The 25,444-nt window shown below is 34.4% G+C and overlaps 2 protein-coding genes across 2 annotated transcripts; both read right to left on the bottom strand.

Moving 5' to 3' along the window:
- Positions 1–8,736: 8,736 nt before the first annotated feature.
- LOC124092839 (olfactory receptor 5M5-like) lies at positions 8,737–9,675 on the bottom strand. Its single transcript, XM_046444648.1, has one exon. It carries the CDS (start codon positions 9,673–9,675, stop codon positions 8,737–8,739), a length of 939 nt encoding a protein of 312 aa, XP_046300604.1.
- A 6,871-nt stretch (positions 9,676–16,546) lies between these two features.
- LOC124092916 (olfactory receptor 5M5-like) lies at positions 16,547–17,470 on the bottom strand. Its single transcript, XM_046444844.1, has one exon. The coding sequence runs from the start codon at positions 17,468–17,470 to the stop codon at positions 16,547–16,549; it is 924 nt and encodes a 307-aa protein (XP_046300800.1).
- Positions 17,471–25,444: the final 7,974 nt, after the last annotated feature.

Raw genomic sequence — 25,444 nt, 5'->3', positions numbered from 1 at the left:
TTTCTTGGTTTTTCACTTTTTATTTTTTCATTTCATCCTCATGGAATACTTTGTTGACAATGTTCTGTAGCGTAGGCTTTCTAGTTGTGAATTCTTTTAATTTTTGTTTATCATGAAAGATTTAATTTCATCTTCAAATCTGAAACTTAATTTTGCTGGAAGGGAGGGGATGTAGGAATCAGAAGGATAGTAGAATAAAACAAACATTATTACTTTATGTATATGTGACTGCATGACCAATGTAATTCTATAACATGTACACTCAGAAAAATGAGAAATTATACCCCATCTATGTATGATATATCAAAGTGCATAAATGCATTCTACTCTCATGTATAACTAATTAAAGCCAATAAAATATTTTTTTAAAAATGTGTGCCAAATTACATTTGCTCTGCACTGTAAAGGGACACTTGTTTTCCTACATGCTCTATAAACATTTCTGTAGTTCATGATAGATGAAAATGGATATCTTTTGCTTTTTTAGTTGAGTTGATTTGATTTTTGGTAAAATGACTTATTTTTCTGTTTAAAGCCATTTGTATTTTTGACTAATAATCTGGGACCATGTATCTGGTAAGGTCTTATAAGTTGAGCCAAGTGAAATTAACATTTTTGTAGGTCAAAAAGTTGTTGAATATCACTCAGCCAAATATGTTTTACAAACGTTTTAAATATTGGTTATAAGAAACCTAACCATCTTGCATAAATAAAATTTTATACACATTGAAAAGGAGCTCCCAATGTCTACATTTCTATAGTCCCTGGCAACTACTTTTTCACACTGGGCTTCTTTGACTTTGAGCTTCTTTTAAATTACTAGATAGAATCTTATAGTATTTGTATTTCTGTGACTGACTTACTTCACTTAGTATAATGGTCTCAGGATCCATCCATGTTGTTACATAGAGCATAATTGCCTTTGTTTATAATGCCTAATAATAATGCACTATGTTTACACACTACATTCTCTTATCTATCCATCCAACAATAGACATATAATTTGTTTCCATTTCTTGGCTATGTTATTAATAATGCAATCAACGTAAAAATCAAGTTTCTGATTTCAGTTCTTTTGTACATGTACCCAGAAGGTAGATTGTTGGATGATACTGTCTGTATTCAAATTTTGAGGAAGCTTCAAGTATTTTCCATAGCCACTTCACCATCCCCATTAATCATGTGCAAGGGTTGTAATTTCTCCAGAACCTTTCCAATATTTTATGGGCATATTTCAGTGTTCACTATGTGTAAAGAATATCAGTCCTATTGCATAAAATACATATACTGATCTGAGTATGGTGGTGCAGGCCTATAATCCCAGTGATTTTGAAAGAATCACATGTTTGAGGCTAGTCTCAGCAACATAAAGAGATCCTAAATAAAAATAAAGAGTTGGGAGTATAGCTCTGTGGTAAAGGACCTCTGTATTATTTCCCAATATAAGAAAGAAGAAAGAAAGAGAAAGAGAGAGAGAGAGGAGAAAGGGAGAGAGAGAAAGAAAACTATACCAATAATGAAAGTCTCAGTAAAATCAACTGAAACCTTTACTTGTTCCAATGAAACTGCATGTATCCATAAAGTAGATGTGTATGTCTATTTGGCAATGCACAAAGGAGAGGATGTTCGTCTTTACCTAGATAGTTAAGGTTAAATTGCTTACCTATGCAAAAATCAAACAATTGAAGAGTTTATGGTGAGGAATTATGAAGCACATTTCTTTTCTGAATACCAGAACCTTCTGCACAATGATCATTTAGATGTTATTATTTCAATTCACATATTATTTCAGTTTAACTCTGTAGTTGATTCCCATTATGATCTCAGAATCCTAGATTACCTTCCAATGTTAGGATCTCTTGACTTCAACAATACTATCACAATTTAGTTCTGATATTTCTTTCTGGTTCACTAAGAGCAAGAGGCACACTCTTAGCTCTGTTTCAGTCCCGGGTCATATCCTGGTCAGCCTACCCTTCATCACGTCTCCTCTGGCATTTAAACCCCCCAATTTTAAGCCATTAATGTTGAAGAATATGGAATAATTCCTGTTGGCATTCAGTCTTTCTCTGTCACTGCCACCTTTAAATTTTATGAATGGAGTGTTAAAATATAATATTTGATTTATGTTAATGCACTTAGGTTCAGAGGAATAAGTGGCATTTATTCAGAGTGATGACATTCTTCTGGATGTTTGAACCATTTCGTTCATCCCTGTTACCATTAAAAAGGCCTCATGGATGGATCAAATGGACCCAGAGGGAATGGAGGAGAATTTGCTTATTTCTGACATTTTCTAAGTAATTATGAAATTCTATGCTTTATTGATTCCAAATATGGAAGTAAAAGAAGGGTTTTTCATTTTCATTTAATTTATTTTTAACTGATACATAGAAACTTAGAAATGGTATGTACTAGTAAGGTTCCATGTGTTGCTTTGATTTATGTGTTCATTGTCAGTGTTTATGTTATATATTTATATCTTCTCAAACATTTACCATTTCCTCATGAAAATAATTAAACTCATTTTTGTAGCTTTCTGAAATATAAAGAAGTTTTTTTAATTATTACTTATTAAATTATCTACCTCCTTGTTTCTCAGATTTCACATGAGAGTACTTGCCATGAGACCATCACTCAATAAAACCCAGACACTGTTTGTTTTGGTCCATTCAATAGCTGGAGTTAAAGAGTGAATACAGTAACCTGACTGTTCAAAAGAAGAGGGGGCACCACCAATGAGAAGTTCAGGTAGAGAAGGCTTTGCACCTCCCTTCTGCAAAATGAACCCTCATCCTCTGGACAGTGAGGATGGAGAGTTGGGAAATGAGAATCCTGAGGAAAAAGTTCAATTCATAAAAACTGGCAACAGCAGGAAGGACAACTTAGTGATGGGTGTTGAAGACAAGGGGGGTTTCAGAATGAGGCAGTGTGACAGAAAAAATCATTGATAACTCAGCAGCAAGAAATGCATTAGGCAAATGCAGTGTGAATAACAGTATTAATGAAGGCTGCAATGTAGGTGCCCAACACTAGGGATGATGGATGGGAGCACATCATGACTGATGGGAGAAGGCTTCAGATGTCCACAAAATGATCAGAGATTATGACAGACCTTGATGCCAGCAACCAAAAAGAACTGCATGACACATGTATTATTTGAAATGACTAGATTCTCTACCCAGAAATTGACAGCCTATTATTGCCAATGATAGAAGAACAACAGAAGCCAACAAGGAGCATGTTACTGATGAGAAATAACAATACAGTGTGGAACTCTAAGTCAGTCCTGAATAGTAGAAATTGGCCAAAATTTTGACTGTAGTGATCATGAAGATGATTAGAAAAACAAGGACCCACCCACACACGCATCCCACTGGTTCTTGATTATCCCTGAATTCCAAGACAACGCATAGTTACCATTATATGATTGCTCATACTTATGTCTCAGAGTGTTTGATTCCTTTACTGAGATAAGGAGACCAACACAATGCATTGTAACTAAAAAGAAATGAAAAATCGGGTATTTTATTCGGTAACATAGATTACTTTTGAGAAACATGGGTTTAACTTTTTGATGTAAAAAAAAAATCCAAAAGAAACCTCAGTAAAATATTTTATTTAAAACTTAATCTACATTTGTGTGCTTGTCTGAGGTCTTTGGTGCGTGGCCCTTATTTGCCCACATCCCACCATCCTCCTGGTTCTTCTCTCTTCTTGCCTTGATCCTCCTGCCTCCCTCACCTGCCATTCTACCACTCGGCCTCCCCCTTGGCAACTAAAGGTGTTGACAACAGCTGAATGGACTTGTCCTGTGCAGGTCTCCTGTGCTGTTTTCTTCAAGCTCACTTGAACCCCGTTTTCCCTCCTTCACTCCATGAAACTGCTCTTGTGAAAGTCTCCGGGGGGCCTTTACACGGCTTATTCCACTGCTGTGGTCTCTATGCTCAGCTTTCTTGTCCGTCCAATAACATTTGGCTTCACTGATCACTAACTTCTTCTTGAGCAGTTTTCTTCTCTTATATCCCATGACATGGGACTCTAAATTTTCCTTGTACCACATGATTTTGTCCTCATGGCTTTGTTTATTCCCTCTTTTTCTGTGACTTTCATGTTTAGGTAGCTCAGAGCTCAGTTGTTGATGCTCCTTTCTTTTATAATTAGTCTATTTTGGTAATCTTATTCAGTTTCCTGGTTTAAAATACCAACTAAAAACTACATAGGCTGAAATTAAATATTGAAACCTGACCTCTTTTCCAAACTCCAAACTTAGGATTTAACTGCTTACATTTCCAACATAACATCAATAGCAACTGAACTCCTCATGGCTTCACCTAATATTCTCCAGACATTGCATCCCCATCTCAAGTCAATGAAAGTACTATGTTCATTTTTGCAGACAAAGATAAATAAACAGATATGTGCATTTTGGAGAAATTATCAGAAATTGTTTCATCATTTTCAGACACTCCATAACAGTTCATAAGATAATTCTGTTACTTTTACCTTAAAATATTACCCATAAGCCAACTACCACCTGCTACCTCTTTTCCTCCCACCAAGTCCCAACATCCCTATTCAAGAAGATCAGAGCCAAAATGGTCTAAATGGATCTTCCTGTCTCTGCTATCACAAGTGAAGTAACCACTTTAAGCAATTTACACCCATTATTTAATGTCCCTTTTTAGCATATATATAGGCTTGTCTGTATATATGTATCTACGTACCCCTCCAAAAATATTTAATCTAATTTAAATATGTTATGTGCATATTATAGAAAAGCAGAGATACAAAAGCAGAACAAATGGCTTCCTTGATATTCACATACATATGCATGCATATATATCATGTAGAATATGATTTATTGATGTCAATTTTATGTACACTTTTGATATTTAATATTCCTTTAATCCACAATAAAAACGCACATTTCTCATTGCAGTAATTGCACTAAATGGTCTCTAGCGAACCACTTATACTTAGCTGACTGACTTAGGAACTTAAAAACAAAACAAAAAAAAATATTTCACTTTTCTGACATGAAACTCTAAATTGACATGGAACTCTAGATTTTCTCTACTTGCCTTGATCCTCCTGCCTCCTTCACCTGCCATTCTACCACTCTGCCTCTCTCTTGGCAACTAAAGGTGTTGTATCATGTGGAATATGATTTATTAATGTCAATTTTATGTGCTGTGCCCCATTGAGCACAGCATTGAATTACAGCCAAAAGAAATGATCAGACCCTGCCTTCTACCTTCTTCAAAATTCCAGTTAAACTATAATCCCTACTCATTAGTACTAGAACATACATTTCATTTTATTCATCAGCTTATCCATTCATTCAATAAATATTGAGTTGATATTGTTTAATAAAAAAGGTACTATGCTGGGTTTTTGTAGAGCAGCCAGAAAAATCAGAATTGTTCCTTCCTTTATGCAGCTTACAGTCTAGAATTGGAGGGAGACAATGATTACATGCTGACCTGAAAAGTTAAGTCCTATGTGATCTGACACTTCTTCTAAACATATTCCTGAGGGATTGAAGTTATCTTCTCTTTAATTTCTTACTCTGGTCCACATATATTTGTCTCCTTGATTTACCTTTTAAAAAATCAAGAGCATTATTATATATTGGGGCTCTTGTGTTACTGTGTGGGTGCCTGGAAAACTCTTCCACAGACACTTAGGTGCTACTTCCTCATTCAGGCCTTGCTCAGATATGATGTACACAGAGGGTCCTACCCTGACTCCACTACTCCCTAACCATACCCTGCTTTATTTTTCTCCAAAGCACCTCTAATGTCCATGTCAAACACTCATATCTTCTGATTTGGGAATTGAACCTGTTTATGTGGGAAAGAAAGGATGATCAAACATGTAAAACTGATGACATTCATCATGGAAGACATTAAACCATAAGAAGGGAATACTGTAGTGGTAGCCACCAAAATGAGATACAGGAGGACATATACACTGCAATTAACTTACATTTCTTACTTAGTCTCTTCAACATAACGACTGGGTGAATGAAGGCGCCTTTTGAAGAAACCATAGACGTGGACTTGAGGGAATATAGTATAGGCACCTATTTTAAAGGTGACTTTTCTAAGAAATCCTTCAGGAAAATCCATTAATGAATGCATTTCTGTAAGGGATGATAAAGATAGTTTCATTAGGGTAATTTTATTGACAAAAGAATTGAGAAATTGATTCTAAAATAAAAATTTCACAAAAACCCAGATACATACATGAAAACTTGATAATGGAGAATTTACTCTACATATTCTATGAGAAAATTAAAGAGTATTCAAGAAATAATCAATTGGTGATTTTTTAAATTAAAAAGCACACTCCTATTATGTTATGCACAAATGGAAATACTAGAAAAAATAAAGTTCTCAGTATGCAAAAGTCATGCCCAAAACATTGGAAGAAAACATTAAAGAATATCTTTATCAAAGGAAAGACTTTCTAACAACACAAACAAAACGTGAATGAAAAGATTAATAAATTTTAACATGTTTAAATGAATCACTTTCACTATCAAATATATCATGCACAAAAAATGAAATATAAGTTATAAACAGTTTTTAGATACTCACATTGCATATAACATCTAAAGATTTGTAGCTACTACAGAATATATAGGAATACATTTCAAATGGATGAAATAATGACAAAACAATCCAGCTGAAAATGTACTAAGAATATTGGCACATCACTTACAAAAATAAATCTTGATTTATTTCATAATCAATTCATTTAAAACTATTTAATATCAACTGTAATGATCCAAACTTAAAATTCACTTTTCATTGATCAGACTGGGAAATAATTAAGAAGTCTGAAAATACCTATTTTTGGTAAGAATGTGGACTAATGAGAGCATTCACACACTGTTTACAGGAGTATATGCTTCTAAACAAACGCACACTGTACAGTAAGTTTAGAAATCCTCATATCCTATGACCTAGAAACGACTGACACACAGGATAACTCTTTTACTGGTACATACTTAAAATTTCAGAAGAGAACTTGTCACCAGGTTTTTCCATTATCAAGGAAGTGGAAAATGTAATTTGCCTGTGAATCGTTGCATGGTTACCTTTGTTGTGTCTTTGGCATAGACTATAGTAATAAAAATCACTGTTATGTGAAGCAGAATGGGAAAAAATTCTAATAATGCTAGCAAAAAATTTAAAAATTCATAAACAGATTTATTTCATTTATATCACCTTTTAAACCTAGTAAAACCATACTATATAAAACTATAAGCACATAAACACTGGAAAATATTGTAACCCAGTCTCGGGATGAGAAACTTTAAATTCATAGTAACATTTATTGCCATAAATGGGGAAAGAAGTAGAATCAGGCAGGGGAAGATTCAACCCTATAATATCCAAATATCTGAAATATATATGACCTTGTGTGAACTTTCAATAGTAATTAGTTCTGCTCACAAAGGATTTTTTTCTATTTTTACAGGAGGTTTGAAATAGTTTATTATAAAATATAACAAGTGAAATCATAAAACTAATTTGTTGACATAAGTAAGGATGAACTTAATTACACGTGGAAAAATATTTCTAACAGCAAAGGATTAAGCAATAAAATTAAATGTAAATCTGTTTACAATAATCAAAAACAATAAAATGTTAGCATTTCAAAGTAAATGGCAAAATAAATGGCAAAAACATTTGTATATAAAAACATCTACATAAATATAGAGAAATTTTTAAAAGTCAACAGTCAAAATAAAAAATAAGGATTTGTCACAAGATAAAATTGAATAAGCAGCAGCAAAAGTGTTACAATCAATTTTATACACACATATGAATACCCATAGACTTACACGGCTAAAATGTTATATGCAAAAACAAAACTATTTATGTAAAAAGAACACACTTTCAATGGTAAGGAATTAGAGGAGGAGAGGTTACATATTGAAGATTATGTGTATTCATAACAAATAAATACAAAACTCTGAAATGAAATTTAACATTTTTATAAATCACTTCACATGAGTATTCTATTTAATCAGTAATATCACTTGAAATATATGTGATTTGAAATAACCTATGACATTTAGAAAAATTTTAATTAATGCATATAATTTGAATAAAAGGAAAATATCATCACCGTCTATGATTGACAACATTTTGGAAATAGTTTGGAAGTTATTAAGCACTGTTGGTATCTAATAATTGTTATTGATCTGGCAATTGGTAGTTCTGTTTTAGAATTCGTACCAGTGTGAGCACTATGCACAGAATTATGAGTTCTTCACAGATGTAGAGAACAATACTTGCCTCTGATTTTATATTTTAATTTCTATACTATATTTAACATTCACTGAGATGGTGCTACAAATTCTAGATGATAACTTACAAAATACTTACAATTCTTTTTTTGAGGGGTAGGGGGTACCAGGGATTGAACTCAGGGGAGCTCAACCACTGAGCCACATCCCCAGCACTATTTTGTATTTTATTTAGAGACAGGGTCTCACTAAGTTTCTTAGCACCTCACTGTTGCTGAGGCTGGCGTTGAACTCCTGTCTCAGCCTCCTCGGCCACTGAAATTACAGGTGTGTTCCACCATTGCCTGGCCTCCATACTTATAATTCTATATATGAATTGAAAGAGACAAAGAAAAATCAGTGAAAGAAAATGATTTATTAAAGTACTCACAAATTGGATAATAAAGAAATCTCATGTAGCTTTGACATGTTTATTTAGCAAACAATTCTTTTTTAAAAACTTTTCTTATTGCTATTTTAACATCTTTGTTCCTCAGGCTATAGATCATAGGGTTTAGCATGGGACTCACAAAGATATAAAATACAGCCACAATTTTCCCTTGCTCTACAGATGTCTCAGAAGGGGCCCGCAGGTGCATGCAGAACAATGTCCCATAAAATATAGTGACAGCAGTGAGATGGGACCCACAGGTAGAGAAGGCCTTCTGCCTGCCCTCAGCAGAGCGGATTCGAAGAATGGCAGCAAAGATGAAAATGTAGGAGATGAGGATGATGGTGAGAGAGCAGGTGAGGTTGGACCCAGCCACCACAAACATGGCCATTCTCTTGGCATAGGTATCTGAGCAGGCTAGCACCATTAAAGGGGGATCTGCACAATAAAAGTGATTAATCTCATTGGGTCCACAAAAGGACAGATGAAGCATCAGGATGGTCTGCACCAGGCCATTTGCAAAGCCATAAACATAATCAGCAACAACAAGAGAGAGACACACACGCCTGGACATTTTGCTACTGTATAACAAGGGCTTGCAGATGGCCATGTAGCGGTCATAAGCCATCACTGCAAGCATATAATAATCAGTTATCACCAGGGCAATGAAAAAATGGAATTGTATTATGCAGCCAATGAAGGAAATGGTTTTTCTCTTGGACAAGAAGTTAACCAGCATCTGAGGAGCAACAGTAGTGGCATAACAGAGATCTACAAAGGACAGGTGGCTGAGGAAGAAGTACATTGGGGTGTGAAGCTTTGAGTCAGCTCTGATTAAGAAAATCATTGTCACATTGCCAATTACTGTGATAAGGTAGATGACTAAAAACACCACAAAAAGGACAGGCTGCAGCTCTGCTCGATCTGTGAGTCCCAGCAGAATAAACTCAGTCACCACGGTGTAGTTTTTCTTTAACATTATCTTTTCTTGATTGCAAATAAGTTCTAAAGGACAGGAAAGGAAAATGCATCTGAATTTTGTCATATATAAGTTACTTCCATCATGCCATCTGATAATTCTTCCCCTTATTTCAGGCTTACACATTCATGTGCCACAAAGGAAAAGCCAGTATAGCATGTGTTCAATATTTGAAACATGTAAATTAATATGAGACTCCACACATAAATATATATATATATATATATATATATAAAACAGACATTCATATTTTAAATGGATTTATGAATTTCTCTTATCATGTCTTTTTATGTTTAAAGAGGCCCTATCTTTGGCAATTGTTTTTCATATTTATTCACTCAAAATATTCTGGAACATAGGGTAGCAAAAGATAATTTTCCTTGAAACCACAATCCTTTTTCTTATTATATAGCTTTGGGTGAAGTTTCTAAATTATCTACCATTGAAACTTATGTAGGTTTTCCACAGCTAAATGAACTTAGGGAAATGAAGCAGGGTGTTGAATAGGTTAATAGAATAGGTTAAAGTGGAAAAGATAAATCTCAGTCATCTGAGTGTATACAGAATATGTATAAATATCTTTCTATAAATTCATAAACAGCACACATTTACATACACATATGTTGAGGGTATTAAATATTCATGATGCAGTTGTTTTGAGGAAAACATTGCAACAAGGGGCTACGGTAAGGTAGAAGAAGAATAATGATGAAAAACTGAACGAGTAATCCCTATACCATAACTATTTGCTGTCATTCTTCCTTATTCTAACTTCTGGATAAATGGTTAAAAATGCTATATCACAAATTCAATGCAGCTCCCTCAAAGCATAAAATATATATTATTTGCATCATAGTCAAATAATAATCATAATAATTATACAAATGGGAGAGCACTTAAAATATCATGAAGTACATCTCCCCACATTTGGGGAGAATAGCAGGGACCATGGAGAACAACCATGGAAAACCCACATCCTTCTTTAATGACACATACCTACATGTGATCATGGTAAAATGACTCCTTTTAAGAAGCTGAAAAAAAACAATGATGGAAAAAAAGTTAAGCTGCAAGAAAACATATAAATTTAACACTGAAGTGTTCTTTGGACAATTGGCTAGAGAAAGAGGCAGAACTCACCTATCTCAATGGAAATTCAAAATATTTTATGTTTTTCTTCTTTTAAGCCCATAAGGTCCAAGTGAATTTTACTAAAACAATTGTCAAAGAGACAAATGCACTTTTGGTGATGGAATGATACTTTTATTCTCTATATTTATGGAATGCTAATAAATATTCAAAAGAATTAGCATCTCTATTCATATTTTGCTATGGGAAATGCGATAATGCAAGCAAAATATTGGCATGCTAGATAATTTAACAGAGTATTTTAGAAAATTAGCCTTCGTTTCAAGAGAATGCACCAAACATCCTAGATGGTTTAAGTCAGCAATCTCAGAGAGCAGCATTTACAATGGACATCAGTGGAGCTAAGGGCGTTTTAGGCTTTGCACTCTTGAAATTCACATTACCCTGAAGTTCTCTCATGTTTTCTGCCACTGCTCTGCCTCCCACAGTATCTAACCCATTTCCTTTTGGTTTTAATGAAGGTAGTATCTTCTTGGCATGTGGTCATAACTCAATTTGAGTGAGAAAAATAAATTGAAAGAAGGCACCTTCATGAAATACACCTTTTAAGGCATTTTAATACTATAAACCCTTACTCAAATATACATTTCTTAGTAAGTATCTCACTTTAGGAAGAAGAGTAATCTTGAAATAGATTAGTTAGCTAATTCATGAAATTAGGATTCAGCCCAATTTATTTTTATCAATTGGTATGTTTATTTCTGGATTAAAAACTTTAAAAGAAACAAGCCTAATCCTACCTCAAAATGGAGAGTGATTTCACATCAACAGCATTGATGTTAACAAACTGAATAGCTTATAATAAAATCACCTCATAGGGACCAAATCTCTATGGTTCAATTATTTCTCACAGAAATTTATCTAGATTATGAAAAAATCACAATTCTGTCATTCTGGAAAGCTTAAACTCATTAAGATCTTTAATTTTTCCAACTCCCCACTTCATTAGGGAATAAAATCTCCCAAGAATAGTGGAGCCAGGGGAATTACGTATTTTAGTTTATGGTGAGTGTTTTAATATTTGTTTTATTTAGGGAAATATTAAGTTCTCCTGTCTATAACCTACAAAATAGAATGGTATGTAGTATAAGGAGAAAGTTTTGGAGTTTGGAAAACCTTGGAAAATAATTTACTTTTCCTGAATTATCTATTGACAGATCTGGCCTTATGTCTTTATCTCTTTAAATTGAATTAATATTTCATAGCCATAGGAACATTGTGCATTTCCAGACAATACAGGTGTGTGGGGGATCCTCCCTTTACCCCTCTTCTTCCATTAAGGGCCTTGTCTATTTTTCTCTACTTTATTTTATGTATTTGAAATTAAGGACATCATCAGCAAAGCTCCTTTGGTATAGAGTTTAAAATTGGTATTGGCCAATCAGCAAGCAATGAAATGTGGAGAGGACAGAGAAGAGTCCTATCTCTTTCTCAAACTCCCCTGCGTCAGTATGAATAAGAGTGAACACAGCCATCTAAGAAAATTCTAACTGGCTGTATCCTGGGGAAGAAGGTTGCAAGGGATTTTCTTCTTGTTCTAAATCTCAGCGTGACAATAATCATTTCCCTAGCTTCTTTGGCCAGAAGAGTAGAAGTATTTTTTGTTTTGTTGGCTTCTTGGTTTGTTTAGTTGTTTTTGTTTTTTTCCATTAGCCCCTGCCCCTTCACCTCCTTTGACTTATTTCTTGAATCTTGCCTGTATTCTCAATTTTTAAGTGAGGTTTCCTTAAGTTCAGAAATGCAGTCATAATGTGTACATTATGTGTACATTATATATCTATATGATATGTACATAATATCTACCTAATACTGCTATATGTGTGTAGATATATAACATACATATGAACTGTCATAAATGGAATCATATTCTGTAATACATATATATTCTATGTATGTATATGTGTGTATAAAGAATCCAATTTGTATTGCTTTTATGATTCTGCTTCTTCCATTGTGTACATAATTTAAATTTAATTCAATGAAACAGAATAAGATAGCATTTGTATTGCATTTAAAAAGGCATGTCAGGGTCTGGGGATGTGGCTCAAGTGGTAGTGCGCTCGCCTGGTATGCGTGAGGTGCTGGGTTCGACCCTCAGCACCTCATAAAAATAAAATAAAGATGTGTGTCCACCGAAAACTAAAAAATAAATATTTAAAAAATTCCCTCTCTCTCTCTCTCTCTCTCTAAAAAAAAGACATGTCAAACATCATCCCTCTTACGTTATTTACAGGAAATTGAACGATGTTAAATTATTCTTAATTTATAAATGAAGTTTGGGAATCAGTGATATTAAATTTTATCTTCTGACCTTAACAAATGTCCAACAGAAGTAATGTTATTTATTAATTTTCTTTTATTTTATTCAATGGTTTGGGGGGAGTGGGATTTTTCTCTTTCCCATTTTAAGATATATATAGTTCCAGTGAAGATGCACATGGCATAAGGAATCCACTGTGGCAGGATTAAGACATGATAAGTGAATTCCACAACAATAGGAAACTCTGCTTCTGGATTCAAGGGAACACATCAGCCTTCTCTCTTTAAAATTGGTGTGTTATAATTATACCTAATAGTCTCTAATAGTTGGACTCATTGTTACACATTTATACATGCATAAAATAGAACAATATAATCTGGTCTTCCAAACTATATTTAAGCATCTCGCCTTTTTTCTTTTGAAGTTTGATATTTGCAAAACACTATAAATTCTGAAATATCTTAAGCCACCAGATGTTTTTAGTAGATACAGCACTAAATATGTGCCACAACTAAATTTGTTTTCCTTTCCCTTTCACTTCAACACCAGCGCTGCATGAAAGTAGGTTTGATAAGCCTTTCGACCACATGATGGATTTTGACTTGAGTCAGGGTACAGATGTTTGCATATATTTTAAAGATAATTTCTCTCAGGGATACTTTTTAAATGCTATAATGCAAACTTCTAGACAAGTGGTCTTAAACTACTTATATTAAGATAATTTTTATTGATGAAGGGGATAACATATTGATCCAAGAATAAAGATCACATAAGCAGACTGATCTGAATATTAAAAGCTTCTCATAAGGCACATTTGGCTCTCAAAACTAATTAGGTAAGTAAGAGGTATTCAAAAAGTAGAAAATATGTTATTAATTTTAAGTGGTATTTTATTTTATTCTGAAAATCTGGCAATACTAAGAGAAATAAAGTGTTTAATATGCAAGAGCAAAACCCGAAAGCACTGGATGAAAATGCAGGGAATATACTTATAAAAAATAATTGTTTAGATAAGATAGAGAGTACAATGAGAATGCGGTTAAATTTGAAATGTTGAGCTGAAGAAGTCGGCAAGTGGCAAAGCACTTTTCTAGCAGCCATACATCTCTGTTGGATCACTGCACCTTAATAAACAAAACAATACAAAACAGAACTATAATAGTCAACCACTAAATATGTCATGCAAAAAGATAAAACACAAGGTATAAACAGGCTGAAGATGTTTGTAATGCATATAACACCAAAAATTTGGACCTAGTACAGAATACATAGGAGTTATTACAAATGGATGAAATAAATATAAAATAATTCAGCAGAAATGTACATAAAGAATGTGGCCAAAAAAACTGAAAAGAGGAGAGAAATCTTCTATTAATGTCAATACACATGAAAACACTTAATTTCATTTGTAGTGATGACTCAACCTTAAAGAAGAAATTAAAATGCACTTTACATTCGTCATACTAGGAAAAATTTCAGTCTGACAACCTTGTGTTGGCAGGAATGTGGAAAAAAGAGAACATTCACGGAGAGTTGGCAGGTGTGCAAACTGACAAAGTGAAAATATGTAGTAAATTTAAAGATGTTTATATTTTATGACCCAGAAGTAACCAAACTTCATGAGACATTCTCACTGGTACATATTTGAGAATTCTACAAGCAATGTTATCACTTGTTTTCCATATTCTCAGGAAATATGAAAAATATTTGGAAAATATAATTGTCCATTGGTAGTTGAATAGATGCATGTATCATGACACATTTATATACTGGCATAGCCTTTGTTAATAAAAATCACTGCTGCATGAATTAACATTGAAAAACAAAACCAATGTTACTAAAAAATTACATGAATTACACAAAATATGTAAAGTGATTTCATTTCTATCAATTTAAATTTAGCCAAATTAATACTAATTAATTCTGTAGATATATACACACTTGGAAAATGATGTAACTTTACAAATATATTAGAAGCATTAAATTCTTATTAGTTTCTACTGTAGGAAATGGGGAAAGAAGCAGAAAATTATGTAGGGAATATGTGAGCATCCAAAACAAATACGACATGTAAAGATTTAATGATTAGTTGTGCCAACAGAGGAGGGTTTTAAATTACTTTCTATTTTTGGTTATAGCCTAAAAACAGTTTATTATGGAATTTAATAAGTTAAGTCCTAATGATTAGTAATAATACAGGTAAATATCAACTTATTCATCTGTCAAAAACAGTTTAATTTCCTAAGAGGAAAGAACGACAAAACAGAGTGAAATGTAAATCATTTAACAATATGTAAAAATAATAAAATCTTAGCATTTCAAAAATATGACATTAAAAACAGAGAAAAATGAAAACAGATATTACATAGGGGCATAGAAATAAACGATGTATATCTTTACAAAGAAGTCTAAAATTAAAAATATAAACTTTACAGTTTTAACACAAGGAAAGCAAATAATATAGATTTGTCATGAGAGAAATTTGAATAAGCAATGAATAAATGAAAGTTATCCCTTATTGTGAATTTTACAAATGCATATAAAATCCATATATTATGTGCCTAGGACATAAAACAAAATCTCTATGTAGAAAATAATAGGCAATGAAAAAGAAAGAGGAGAGGACAGGTCAATGATAAATAGGAATGCATATGCATAAGAAAAACCATGAACCAAGGCTTGGTTGTGGCTCAGTGGCAGAGCTCTTGTCTGCCATGCAAGTACTCTCTACAATTTCCAGCACCACCCACACAACCCACAATCCTCTGGATATTTCCACCATTAATCTCATGAGCGTGAACTCCAATGGATCAGAAAAATCGTTTAAAGATATTTCTTAGAATAATTATCTGAGATATGCCCAAAAGATATTAATTACCATATAATATGAATTAAAGAAATAAACACAACTAATACAGTTGTTTTGGTGGAAGATATATGGACATTAAGATCCATAAAAATTTGATGAATTGGCGTAACTACCGAATTGCTTTTTTTTTAAATTTTTTATTAGTTGCTCAAAACATTACAATGATCTTGAAATATCATATATTTGATTCAAATGGGGTACGTAATCTTAGACACTAGTATGGCCCTATGTATAAACATGGCTGTATAACCAATGTGATCCTGCAATCTGTACACGTGGAAAAATAAGATTAATTACATACTACCGAATTTCTTCATTTCATCTTCTACAACTTTCTAACAGTGGGAGTACCATGGATGACATTTTCAGTTCTTTAATGACTTTATAAAGCATTATAAATGGTACTGGTTTGACATTCACTTTCTATGCTTTTTATCAAAAAATACAACTAAACCCTAGAGAATAACATATTCTTAAACTTTTGCATGTGAATTATAAGAGAGCAAAAATAATCAACACAAAATAATTTCTTAAAGTGCTCATAAATTGGTCACATAATAAAAATATATTACACCAGCTTATTAACCAAACAATTACTTTTTGATAACTTTCATTATTGCCATTTTAACATCTTTGTTCCTCAGGCTGTAGATCAAAGGGTTTAACATGGGACTCACAAAGATGTAAAATACAGCCACAATTTTCCCCTGTTCCACAGATGTCTCAGAAGGGGGTCGCAGGTACATACAGAACAATGTTCCATAAAAAACTGTGACGGCCGTCAGGTGGGACCCACAGGTAGAGAAGGCCTTCTTCCTGCCCTCAGCAGAGCGGATTCGAAGAATGGCAGCAAAGATGAAAACATAGGAGATGAGGATGATGGTGAGGGAGCAGGTGAGGTTGGATCCAGCCCCCACAAACATGGTAGTCTCTTTGACATAGGTATCTGAGCAGGCCAGCACCAGGAGAGGGGGGTCTGCACAATAAAAGTGATTAATCTCATTGGGTCCACAGAAGGACAGACGAAGCATCAGGATGGTCTGGGCCAGACCATTTGCAAACCCATAAACATAAGTAGCCGCCACAAGAGAGAGACACACACGCCTGGACATCTTGCTACCATATAGCAAGGGCTTGCAGATGGCCATGTAGCAGTCATAGACCATCACTGTGAGCATATAATAGTCTGTGATCACCAGAGCAATGAAAAAGTGGAATTGTATAAAGCAACCAGTGAAGGAAATGGTTTTTCTCTTGGACAGGAAGTTAACCAGCATCTGAGGGGTGATGTTCATGGCATAACAGAGATCTACAAAGGACAGGTGGCTGAGGAAGAAGTACATTGGGGTGTGAAGCTTTGAGTCAGCTCTGATTAAGAAAATCATGGTCCCATTGCCGGTTACTGTGATGAGGTAGATGACTAAGAACACCACAAAAAGGACAGGCTGCAGCTCTGCTCGATCTGTCAGTCCCAGCAGGATAAACTCAGCCACCACTGTGTGGTTTTTCTTCAACATTCTGTTTTCTTGGCTCTAAATAAGGCCTAAAGAAAAGGAATTAAAATTGTTTCTGTCTTTTTTCATATGAGACTTCCTTCATATCTGATAATTCTCTCTTCTCTCTATCTTTGGCATGTGCCATAAGAAGAAAACCCAATAACCATGTGACTGATGTGTTAAATTAAAGTGTTATGGAGCTCCACAGTCAGATTTTTAAATAGGTCTCTCCCAGAGCTTTCTGCAGGTCTTTTCATATTTGAGGAGACTTTATAATTTTTCATGTCTTTGTGATATCTGTTCATCTACAATTTCCTTGAATGTGTGTGTATGAATGTTGCTTCTCCAAAACTTTAATTCTTTGTTTATCATACACTTTGGATATGGTATCAAAATGCCAGCCATTGAAACTTATGTACCTTTTCACAGTTTAATGAACTTAAGAAAAGTGAAACTGAGTGATCATGCACATCCTTCTAGAACTAGAATTTGTTTCCTTCACCCTCTGAACCCAAGATCAATTTAAAACTGTCCTTTTAGCATGTAATATATGGTAACCTTTTCCATCTAGTCTCCTCAGGTGGTCTTTATAACATCAAATTTTTCCTTTTTGCCCAGCTGGAAAAATATAATTGTTTGGGGGGCAACAAAATTCAAAATATCAAAAGTAAGTCTGTTTTTTTTTTTGTTTTTTTTTTAGTCTTAGGGCTGCTTTATCATTGAGCTGCATTTTCAGTCTCTTTTTTTCCCAAATCTAAGCCACACAAAATTTCCAAGTATTTCTCTAAGTTTCCCAGGATGGCCTTGAACTTGGAATTCCCCTGTCTCAGCCTCTCGAGTTGACTGGATTACAGGTGTGGACCACTCTACCTGCCACAAAAGTAAATCTGAAACTGAAAAGTTTTTTCTCAGTAAGAGAAACAATAAGAGAGGTAAATAGGGAGCCTACATCATGGGAACAAATTTTTACTCCTCACAATTCAGATAGAGCCCTAATATCCAGAGTATACAAAGAACTCAAAAAATTAGACAATAATATAACAAATAACCCAGTCAACAAATGGGCCAAGGACCTGAACAGACACTTCTCAGAGGACGACATACAATCACTCAACAAGTACATGAAAAAATGCTCACCATCTCTAGCAGTCAGAGAAATGCAAATCAAAACCACCCTAAGATACCATCTCACTCCAGTAAGATTGTCAGCCATTATGAAGTCAAACAACAAGTGCTGGCGAGGATGTGGGGAAAAGGGTACTCTTGTACATTGCTGGTGGGACTGCAAATTGGTGCAGCTAATTTGGAAAGCAGTATGGAGATTTCTGGGAAAGCTGGGAATGGAACCACCATTTGACCCAGCTATTGCCCTTCTCAGACTATTCCCTGAAGACCTTAAAAGAGCGTACTACAGGGATACTGCCACATCGATGTTCATAGCAGCACAATTCACAATTGCTAGACTGTGGAACCAACCCAGATGCCCTTCAATAGATGAATGGATAAAAATAATGTGGCATTTATACACCACGGAGCATTACGCAGCACTAAAAAATGACAAAATCATGGAATTTGCAGGGAAATGGATGGCACTAGAGCAGATTATGCTTAGTGAAGCTAGCCAATCCCTAAAAAACAAATAACAAATGTCTTCTTTGATATAATGAGAGCAACTAAGAACAGAGCAGGGAGGAAGAGCAGGAAGAAAAGATTAACATTAAACAGAGACATGAGGTGGGAGGCAAAGGGAGAGAAAAGGGAAATTGCATGGTAATGGAGGGAGACCCTCATTGTTATACAAAATTACATATAAGAGGTAGTGAGGGGAATGGGAAAATAAACAAGGAGAGAAATGAATTACAGTAGATGGGGTAGAGAGAGAAGATGGGAGGGGAGGGGAGGGGGGATAGTTGATGATAGGAAAGGTAACAGAATACAACAGTTACTAATAGGGCATTATGTAAAAATGTGGATGTGTAACCAATGTGATTCTGCAATCTGTATTTGGGGTAAAATTGGGAGTTCATAACCAACTTGAATCTAATGCATGAAATATGATATGTCAAGAGCTTTGTAATGTTTTGATCAACCAATAAAAAAAAGAAAAAAAGAAAAAAATAATAACTTGATTATGTTACCTTATATGGCAAAAGTGGTCTTGCAGATATAACTATGGTTCCCTTCCAACAAAGGAAGGTTATGAAAAGTGGGTTGACATAACGAAGTAAGGTCTTCAGAAAAGAGTAAAGAGTCAGAAAGACATTCTTCTCTTGACCTGGAAGAAAACAAACAGCTATTAGAAAGACATTCTTCTCTTGACCTGAAAGAAAAAAAAAAAAATAAAATAAAATAAAACAGCTATTTTGAAAAAAAAAAAAAAAACAAGATATATACAGCACATGAACATTATTCATTTGATTCTGCACACAACTATATTGGCAGTATTAAAGACTCATAATGAAGCATGTAAGTAAAAACATAATGTATTAATAGGCTATGGTAGGATGGTAGGGGAGACAATAAAGCAAAGAAAGATAAATGAAATTCGAGAGTATTGGTTTGCTATAATTTTGCCTCATTCTATTTCTTGCAAAAAAAAATTGTAAATGCTATAACAAACATATTATAGTTACCTTAAAACATAAACTATTCATACTTTACATCATAGAGAAATAATAGCAATATTAATTATTATATAACTGAGAGCATACTTTGCATATCATAAAGTGTATCTTCTAACATTTAGGCAAGATAGAATTGACCATGAAGACCATCATGGAAAACTAATATTCTCCTTTGATGATGTGTACTCAGTTGAGTTTATGTTATATGACTTTAGTTTAGTAACTTCAGTTTCATGATGGAAACAGGTCACTTTGCAAAGCACTTCTTTAAGTTGACTTTTAAGTATTTTTGCTCATTGCATTATCCTATTCCACACATGAGAACTTTGAACTTAAGGGCCAGGGTAAGAAGATGCAAAACTGTCATCTAACAGAATGAAATATTTAAATTATTGAATTTTAATTATATTTAAACTAAACCTTTATTATTCTTTTAGGCACACAAGGTCCCACTGATTTTTATCACAATAATTGCCAAAGAGGTAAACAGATATTTGTTGCTGAAAGGTGTTTTTCATGTCTTTATTGAAATGTTAATCAATATTGAAAACAATTAACATATCTATTTATTCTTTACTTTGAAGAATTTAAGTCATTCAAGCAGTAAGCATTCTAGATAGCTTAACAGAGTACTTTATAGTAAAAAGCTTTCCTTTTAAGAAAAAGTACCCAACATCCTCCATGATTTCTGTCAGGAAAACTCAGAGAAAAGCATTTACAAGCAGCATAAGTGGCTCTGGAGGCATCCCAGGCTTTGCCCTCCTGACATTGACATTATTCTGAGACTCTGTCATGAGAATGCTTCCTGCTACTTCTCAGTCCCAGAAAGAATCTAAACCACTAGTCTTCAGCTTGAATAAAGGTATTGTCTCCTTGGCATGTTTTCATGGCTCAGTTTAAAGTAGAAAGATAAATTTGAAGAAGTAGCCTTCATTAAGTGTATCTTTTAACTAACCTTAAATAATCAATATGGATTTTAAACCCAAAGTGGCTATTTCTCAAACAAGAGTTACAGACATTATAATACACAATGCTTATAATTATAAAGTAAATTGGTGAACTTAGAAGGAATCATAAATTTTACTTAATACCACCCATTAATTTGCTTCTCTTGCATGAAGCAAGAGAGAGCAGTGCTGTTTAATTATTGAAAGTCAACCAAGTAGCAGTTACAGGAAGTTTGCATTACCACATTGTGGATGCACAATGTTTCTCTGCTTCCTAGTTGTGTGGCCTCCAGGAAATTATTAATCTCTCTGTGCCTCAATTATGGTATTGATGAAATTTGGTTAGTAACAGTGATTGCTTCTATGGGAGGTAATTATATAATTTCAAGATATGTCTGGCATGTAAAAGCATTAAAAAAATCTATGCCTACGGGTATTATGATGAATGAGGAAAGAATATTCTAGTATAAAATCCAGCCTCAAAGCACAAACTCTTTAGGGCCAAGAATTGTATCTAATCAGCAATCAGACAGACTAACATCTAGATCAGTATCTTCCCAATGGGAAAAGTCAATAATTATTGATGAAATTGATGTTCTCTTTGGCCTCATTTTCTTACCCTACAGAAACAACATTCTACTGTACATTTATTTATATGTACCTTGTTCTGAGAACAATAGCATCATTTTAATAAATTAATTTGCAAATTCATGAGACTAGAATCTAGCTCAGTTTATTTTATATCAATTTAAATGTTTATTTCTGGATACAAAATTTAAAATATGTCTACTCCTACCTGAAAAGGTGGGTGGTTTCACAATGACAGGATTCATATGAAGAATCTGAAGAGTTTATAAGGGAGTATTCTAATCCCTATGGTCCAATTATATCACACAGAAAACCATTTGATTATAATCTATCACCAATCTTGCTATTCTGAAAATTCTCAACTTATTAAGAACTTGATCTTTGCTCAATTCCCACAATCACCAGAGAATCAAATCTCCCAAGGATGATGAAGCAATAGGGCTCATTATTCATTTTAGTTCATGCCATCTTAATATTCACTAACTTCAGAAAATATAAAGTTTTCTTATTTATAATCTGTAAAACAGAATACTGTATGGCATACGGAGAAAGTTGTGAAATCTGGAAAGCACAGAAATTTCGATTTACTTGTCATGTACCTGGGCTAGTTACTTGCTGATTTAGAACCTTGTATATTTATATTTTTAATAGAAATAATAACTCATAACTAGAAATGCATTGTGTTTCCTATCATTAGCCACAGTACCTTCAATTTCCTTCAATGGTTGTCTTTAATTTTTCTTTTATTCTCAATATTTTTCACTAGTGCCCTTAAGTTTACCCATCTGAGCAGAATTTTGTTCTAACTCTCTGACCTAGGCCAGAATGAGTCCCAATAGTTACTCAACTGAGATTGCAATAGAGGTAATAGCAGGCATAATAGTAATATTTTTGTTGCTAAAGATTTAGGATAGGGCTGGGAATGTGGCTCAAGTGGTAACGCGCTCACCTGGCATGCAAGGGGTGCTGGGTTAGATCCTTAGCACCACATAAAATAAAGATGTTGTGTCTGCCGAAAACTGAAAAATAAATATTTTTAAAAAATTCTTTCTCTCTCTCTTAATAAAAGAAGAAGATTCTGCATATTACTGGGTTCACCAATGTTAGAGCTTCCGAGGCCAGGGAAACATCATATTTTTGCATCTGAACTCAATTGAAGACTTTAGAAATGAGATATTATAATTGCAAAGAGTATTGCAGTTAATTTGAGTTTGTCAGTGTGGCTTAGGCATGCTTTTCTGCTCCTTTCTTTTGAATTGATAACATATAGACACAGGAGAGCAACAGAATAATTCTTGCTCCCTCTTCTCTTTCCAGGGCCATGATCAGCCTCAACATCCATATCCAACATGTAGGAGAACAGCATGCTTTGGATTCAGAGCCAGGAGCCTTCAATTATGCTTCACTTGTTCACCATCTAAGTCAGTAATTAGATGACTGTATCACTAGAAGAGTCATTTAAATAAAAGTATGCAATGAGTCTGTGAAGCTGAAGTTCTACTAAGAAACCTAATGTGCATTAAAGGTCCTGCAGAAGTTTCACCTAAGTAGAACACCATGACTGTGGAGAGGTGGAATGAGGTGAGAAAAGAGCCAAATGATCTTAGGCCCTTAAGAAAACTATTCACTTTTAACCTTTGCATCTAGCCGAACATTCCTGTAACTTTTAGGTAAATCTCACAGAGTATATTGTTAAAGCTTAAAAGACCTGTATCCTTCATTGACCCTAAATCCAAAATGTCATAACATTTGAAACCATCAGAAAAAAATTCCCTTGCTCTGTGTGGCCACCTACTTAATGCCTCCACCAAAAAATCTGTGGAATGTATTGATTTATGGCCTTCACTGTTATATAAAAATACATAATCATATACACAATTTTGGTGCATCTATATTCCTAAACTAAGGTCATTCATATTTGATTCAGAATAAGCTATTATTTATTTCTTTAAAGCATAGTTGGTAACCAGACACTCAAAGATCTGGGTAAAGAATACTCTAGGCAGAATAACTGCATATGCCAAGACCCTGTGGTGAGGTGTGCTCAGGATAATCTCAGAACAACTAGAAGGTCAACATGACAGGAGAAGAAAATTTGATGAGTTAGGAGACATGGTAGGAAGACATCGCATAGGTCCCTAGAAAGTGTAGATATTAGTCCAAGCATGATAGTAAAACTTGGACTATTTTACCAAGTGAATATCACGATGTGATTCATTTTATCTCTTACCACTAGCCACTGTTGGAGAATATGGAATTTTAGTTGTGAAAGGAGAGAAATCATTGCAGGAGCTTAAACAGGAGGTAATTTTGCCTTAGAAAGGATAGATAACAGAGATGACATGACTTCCTGATGGATCAGATTTAAAGTTTGAGTTAAAGAATATGAGACAAATTAAAGTATCAACATGGAATATGGAATTAAAATGGAATGTTGTGAGATAAAAGGAGATTTGCAAGATCAGACATGGATATTTAGGCAAAGAAACAATCCAAATTAGCAGTTGTTGATTTGGAACAAAGGAGCTGGAATGAACAGAACCCAAAGCATCAGGGAGGTAGGTTTTCATTGCTGTGGAATAGTAAGTAAGAAAGGAGGAAGAAATAGAAGCTGAATGCACAGGATATACTCTCAAGAAAGATTCACACCCCAATTTATAGAAGATTTGCTTTAGCTGGCAATGTTAAAAACCAGTTTATGCATGAGTACCTATTGGCCCCATTCCCTCATCAGACTATGGCAGCAACCATGATGGAGGATCAGGAGTCCTGATTCTGTACCCCAATTAGCAACACTGATATGCAAATTAAATCACTGATATATTAGCAGAGTCCATGTGGGAACTGCAAAAAGACACCATGCAAGAACTTAAAAAAAAAAAATCTCCAATATGGCCTGGTTTAATCAGCTTCACAAATCACTTGCAGATATCTTTTGAGGCTTTTCCAGTTTGTTTCAGTGTTTGTTGATTGGGGTTCTTCTCAGATTGTATATATATTCTCTCTCTCTCTCTCTTTTTTTTTTCCTGTTAGAGAATGTGATGATGAGGATAGACCTGGACACAATGACATTGAGGTGATTGAGATCATCCTGCTGGACCTGGGCAGGCTGGCAGAGCTGCAGCCCATTCTGTTCATGGTGTTTCTCCTGATTTACCTCATCACTCCATCTGGGAACTTGGAAAGCATTTTACTAATCAGATTCATTGTCCATGTGAACCCCCATGTACTTTTTCTGACCCATGTAGCATGCAGAGATAATTTTTATTCCAATAATGTTTCCCCTCAGAAGCTTCCTAAGTTCTTGTCTAAAAAGAAAACCATTCCTTCACTGGTTGTTTGGCCCAGTGTTTTGATTTTGTGACTCTCTTCCTTACTATTACATGCTTGGTGCCTTGGCCTATGACAGATACACGACAATCTTCCATAATCTACATTATAGCAACAAAATGTCTGGGTCAGTTTGCAACTTCCTACTCATTTTTCCTTACCCCTGGGTTTCTGTGGTGGACATGAGGCAGGTGATATTGACCTCTGTCTTGTCCTTTTGTGGACCCAACAGCATCAATCATTTCTATCCTCTCTTAATGTTAGTATGTTTTGTCACTCACATAAAGCAAACCACCATGTTCTAATCTTCAGAGGTTAATCTCACAGATTCCCTACTCATTATCCTCATCTCCTACATCTTCATATTCATCACCATTATGAGGATACATTCCAAAGGAGAATAGCAAAAAAACAACAACAACAACAAAAAAAAAAAAAAAAAAAAAAACCTTCTCTGCCTATGGCTCTTACCTGACAGCTGTCACTATGTTCTATGGATCCCTCTT

Source organism: Marmota monax, unplaced genomic scaffold (genome assembly GCF_021218885.2).
Source record: "Marmota monax isolate L192 unplaced genomic scaffold, Marmota_monax_Labrador192_F-V1.1 WCK01_AAM20220418_F8-fsc00038, whole genome shotgun sequence".
Classification (NCBI taxonomy): Eukaryota; Metazoa; Chordata; class Mammalia; order Rodentia; family Sciuridae; genus Marmota; species Marmota monax.
This window is presented reverse-complemented; position numbering and strand designations above follow the sequence as displayed.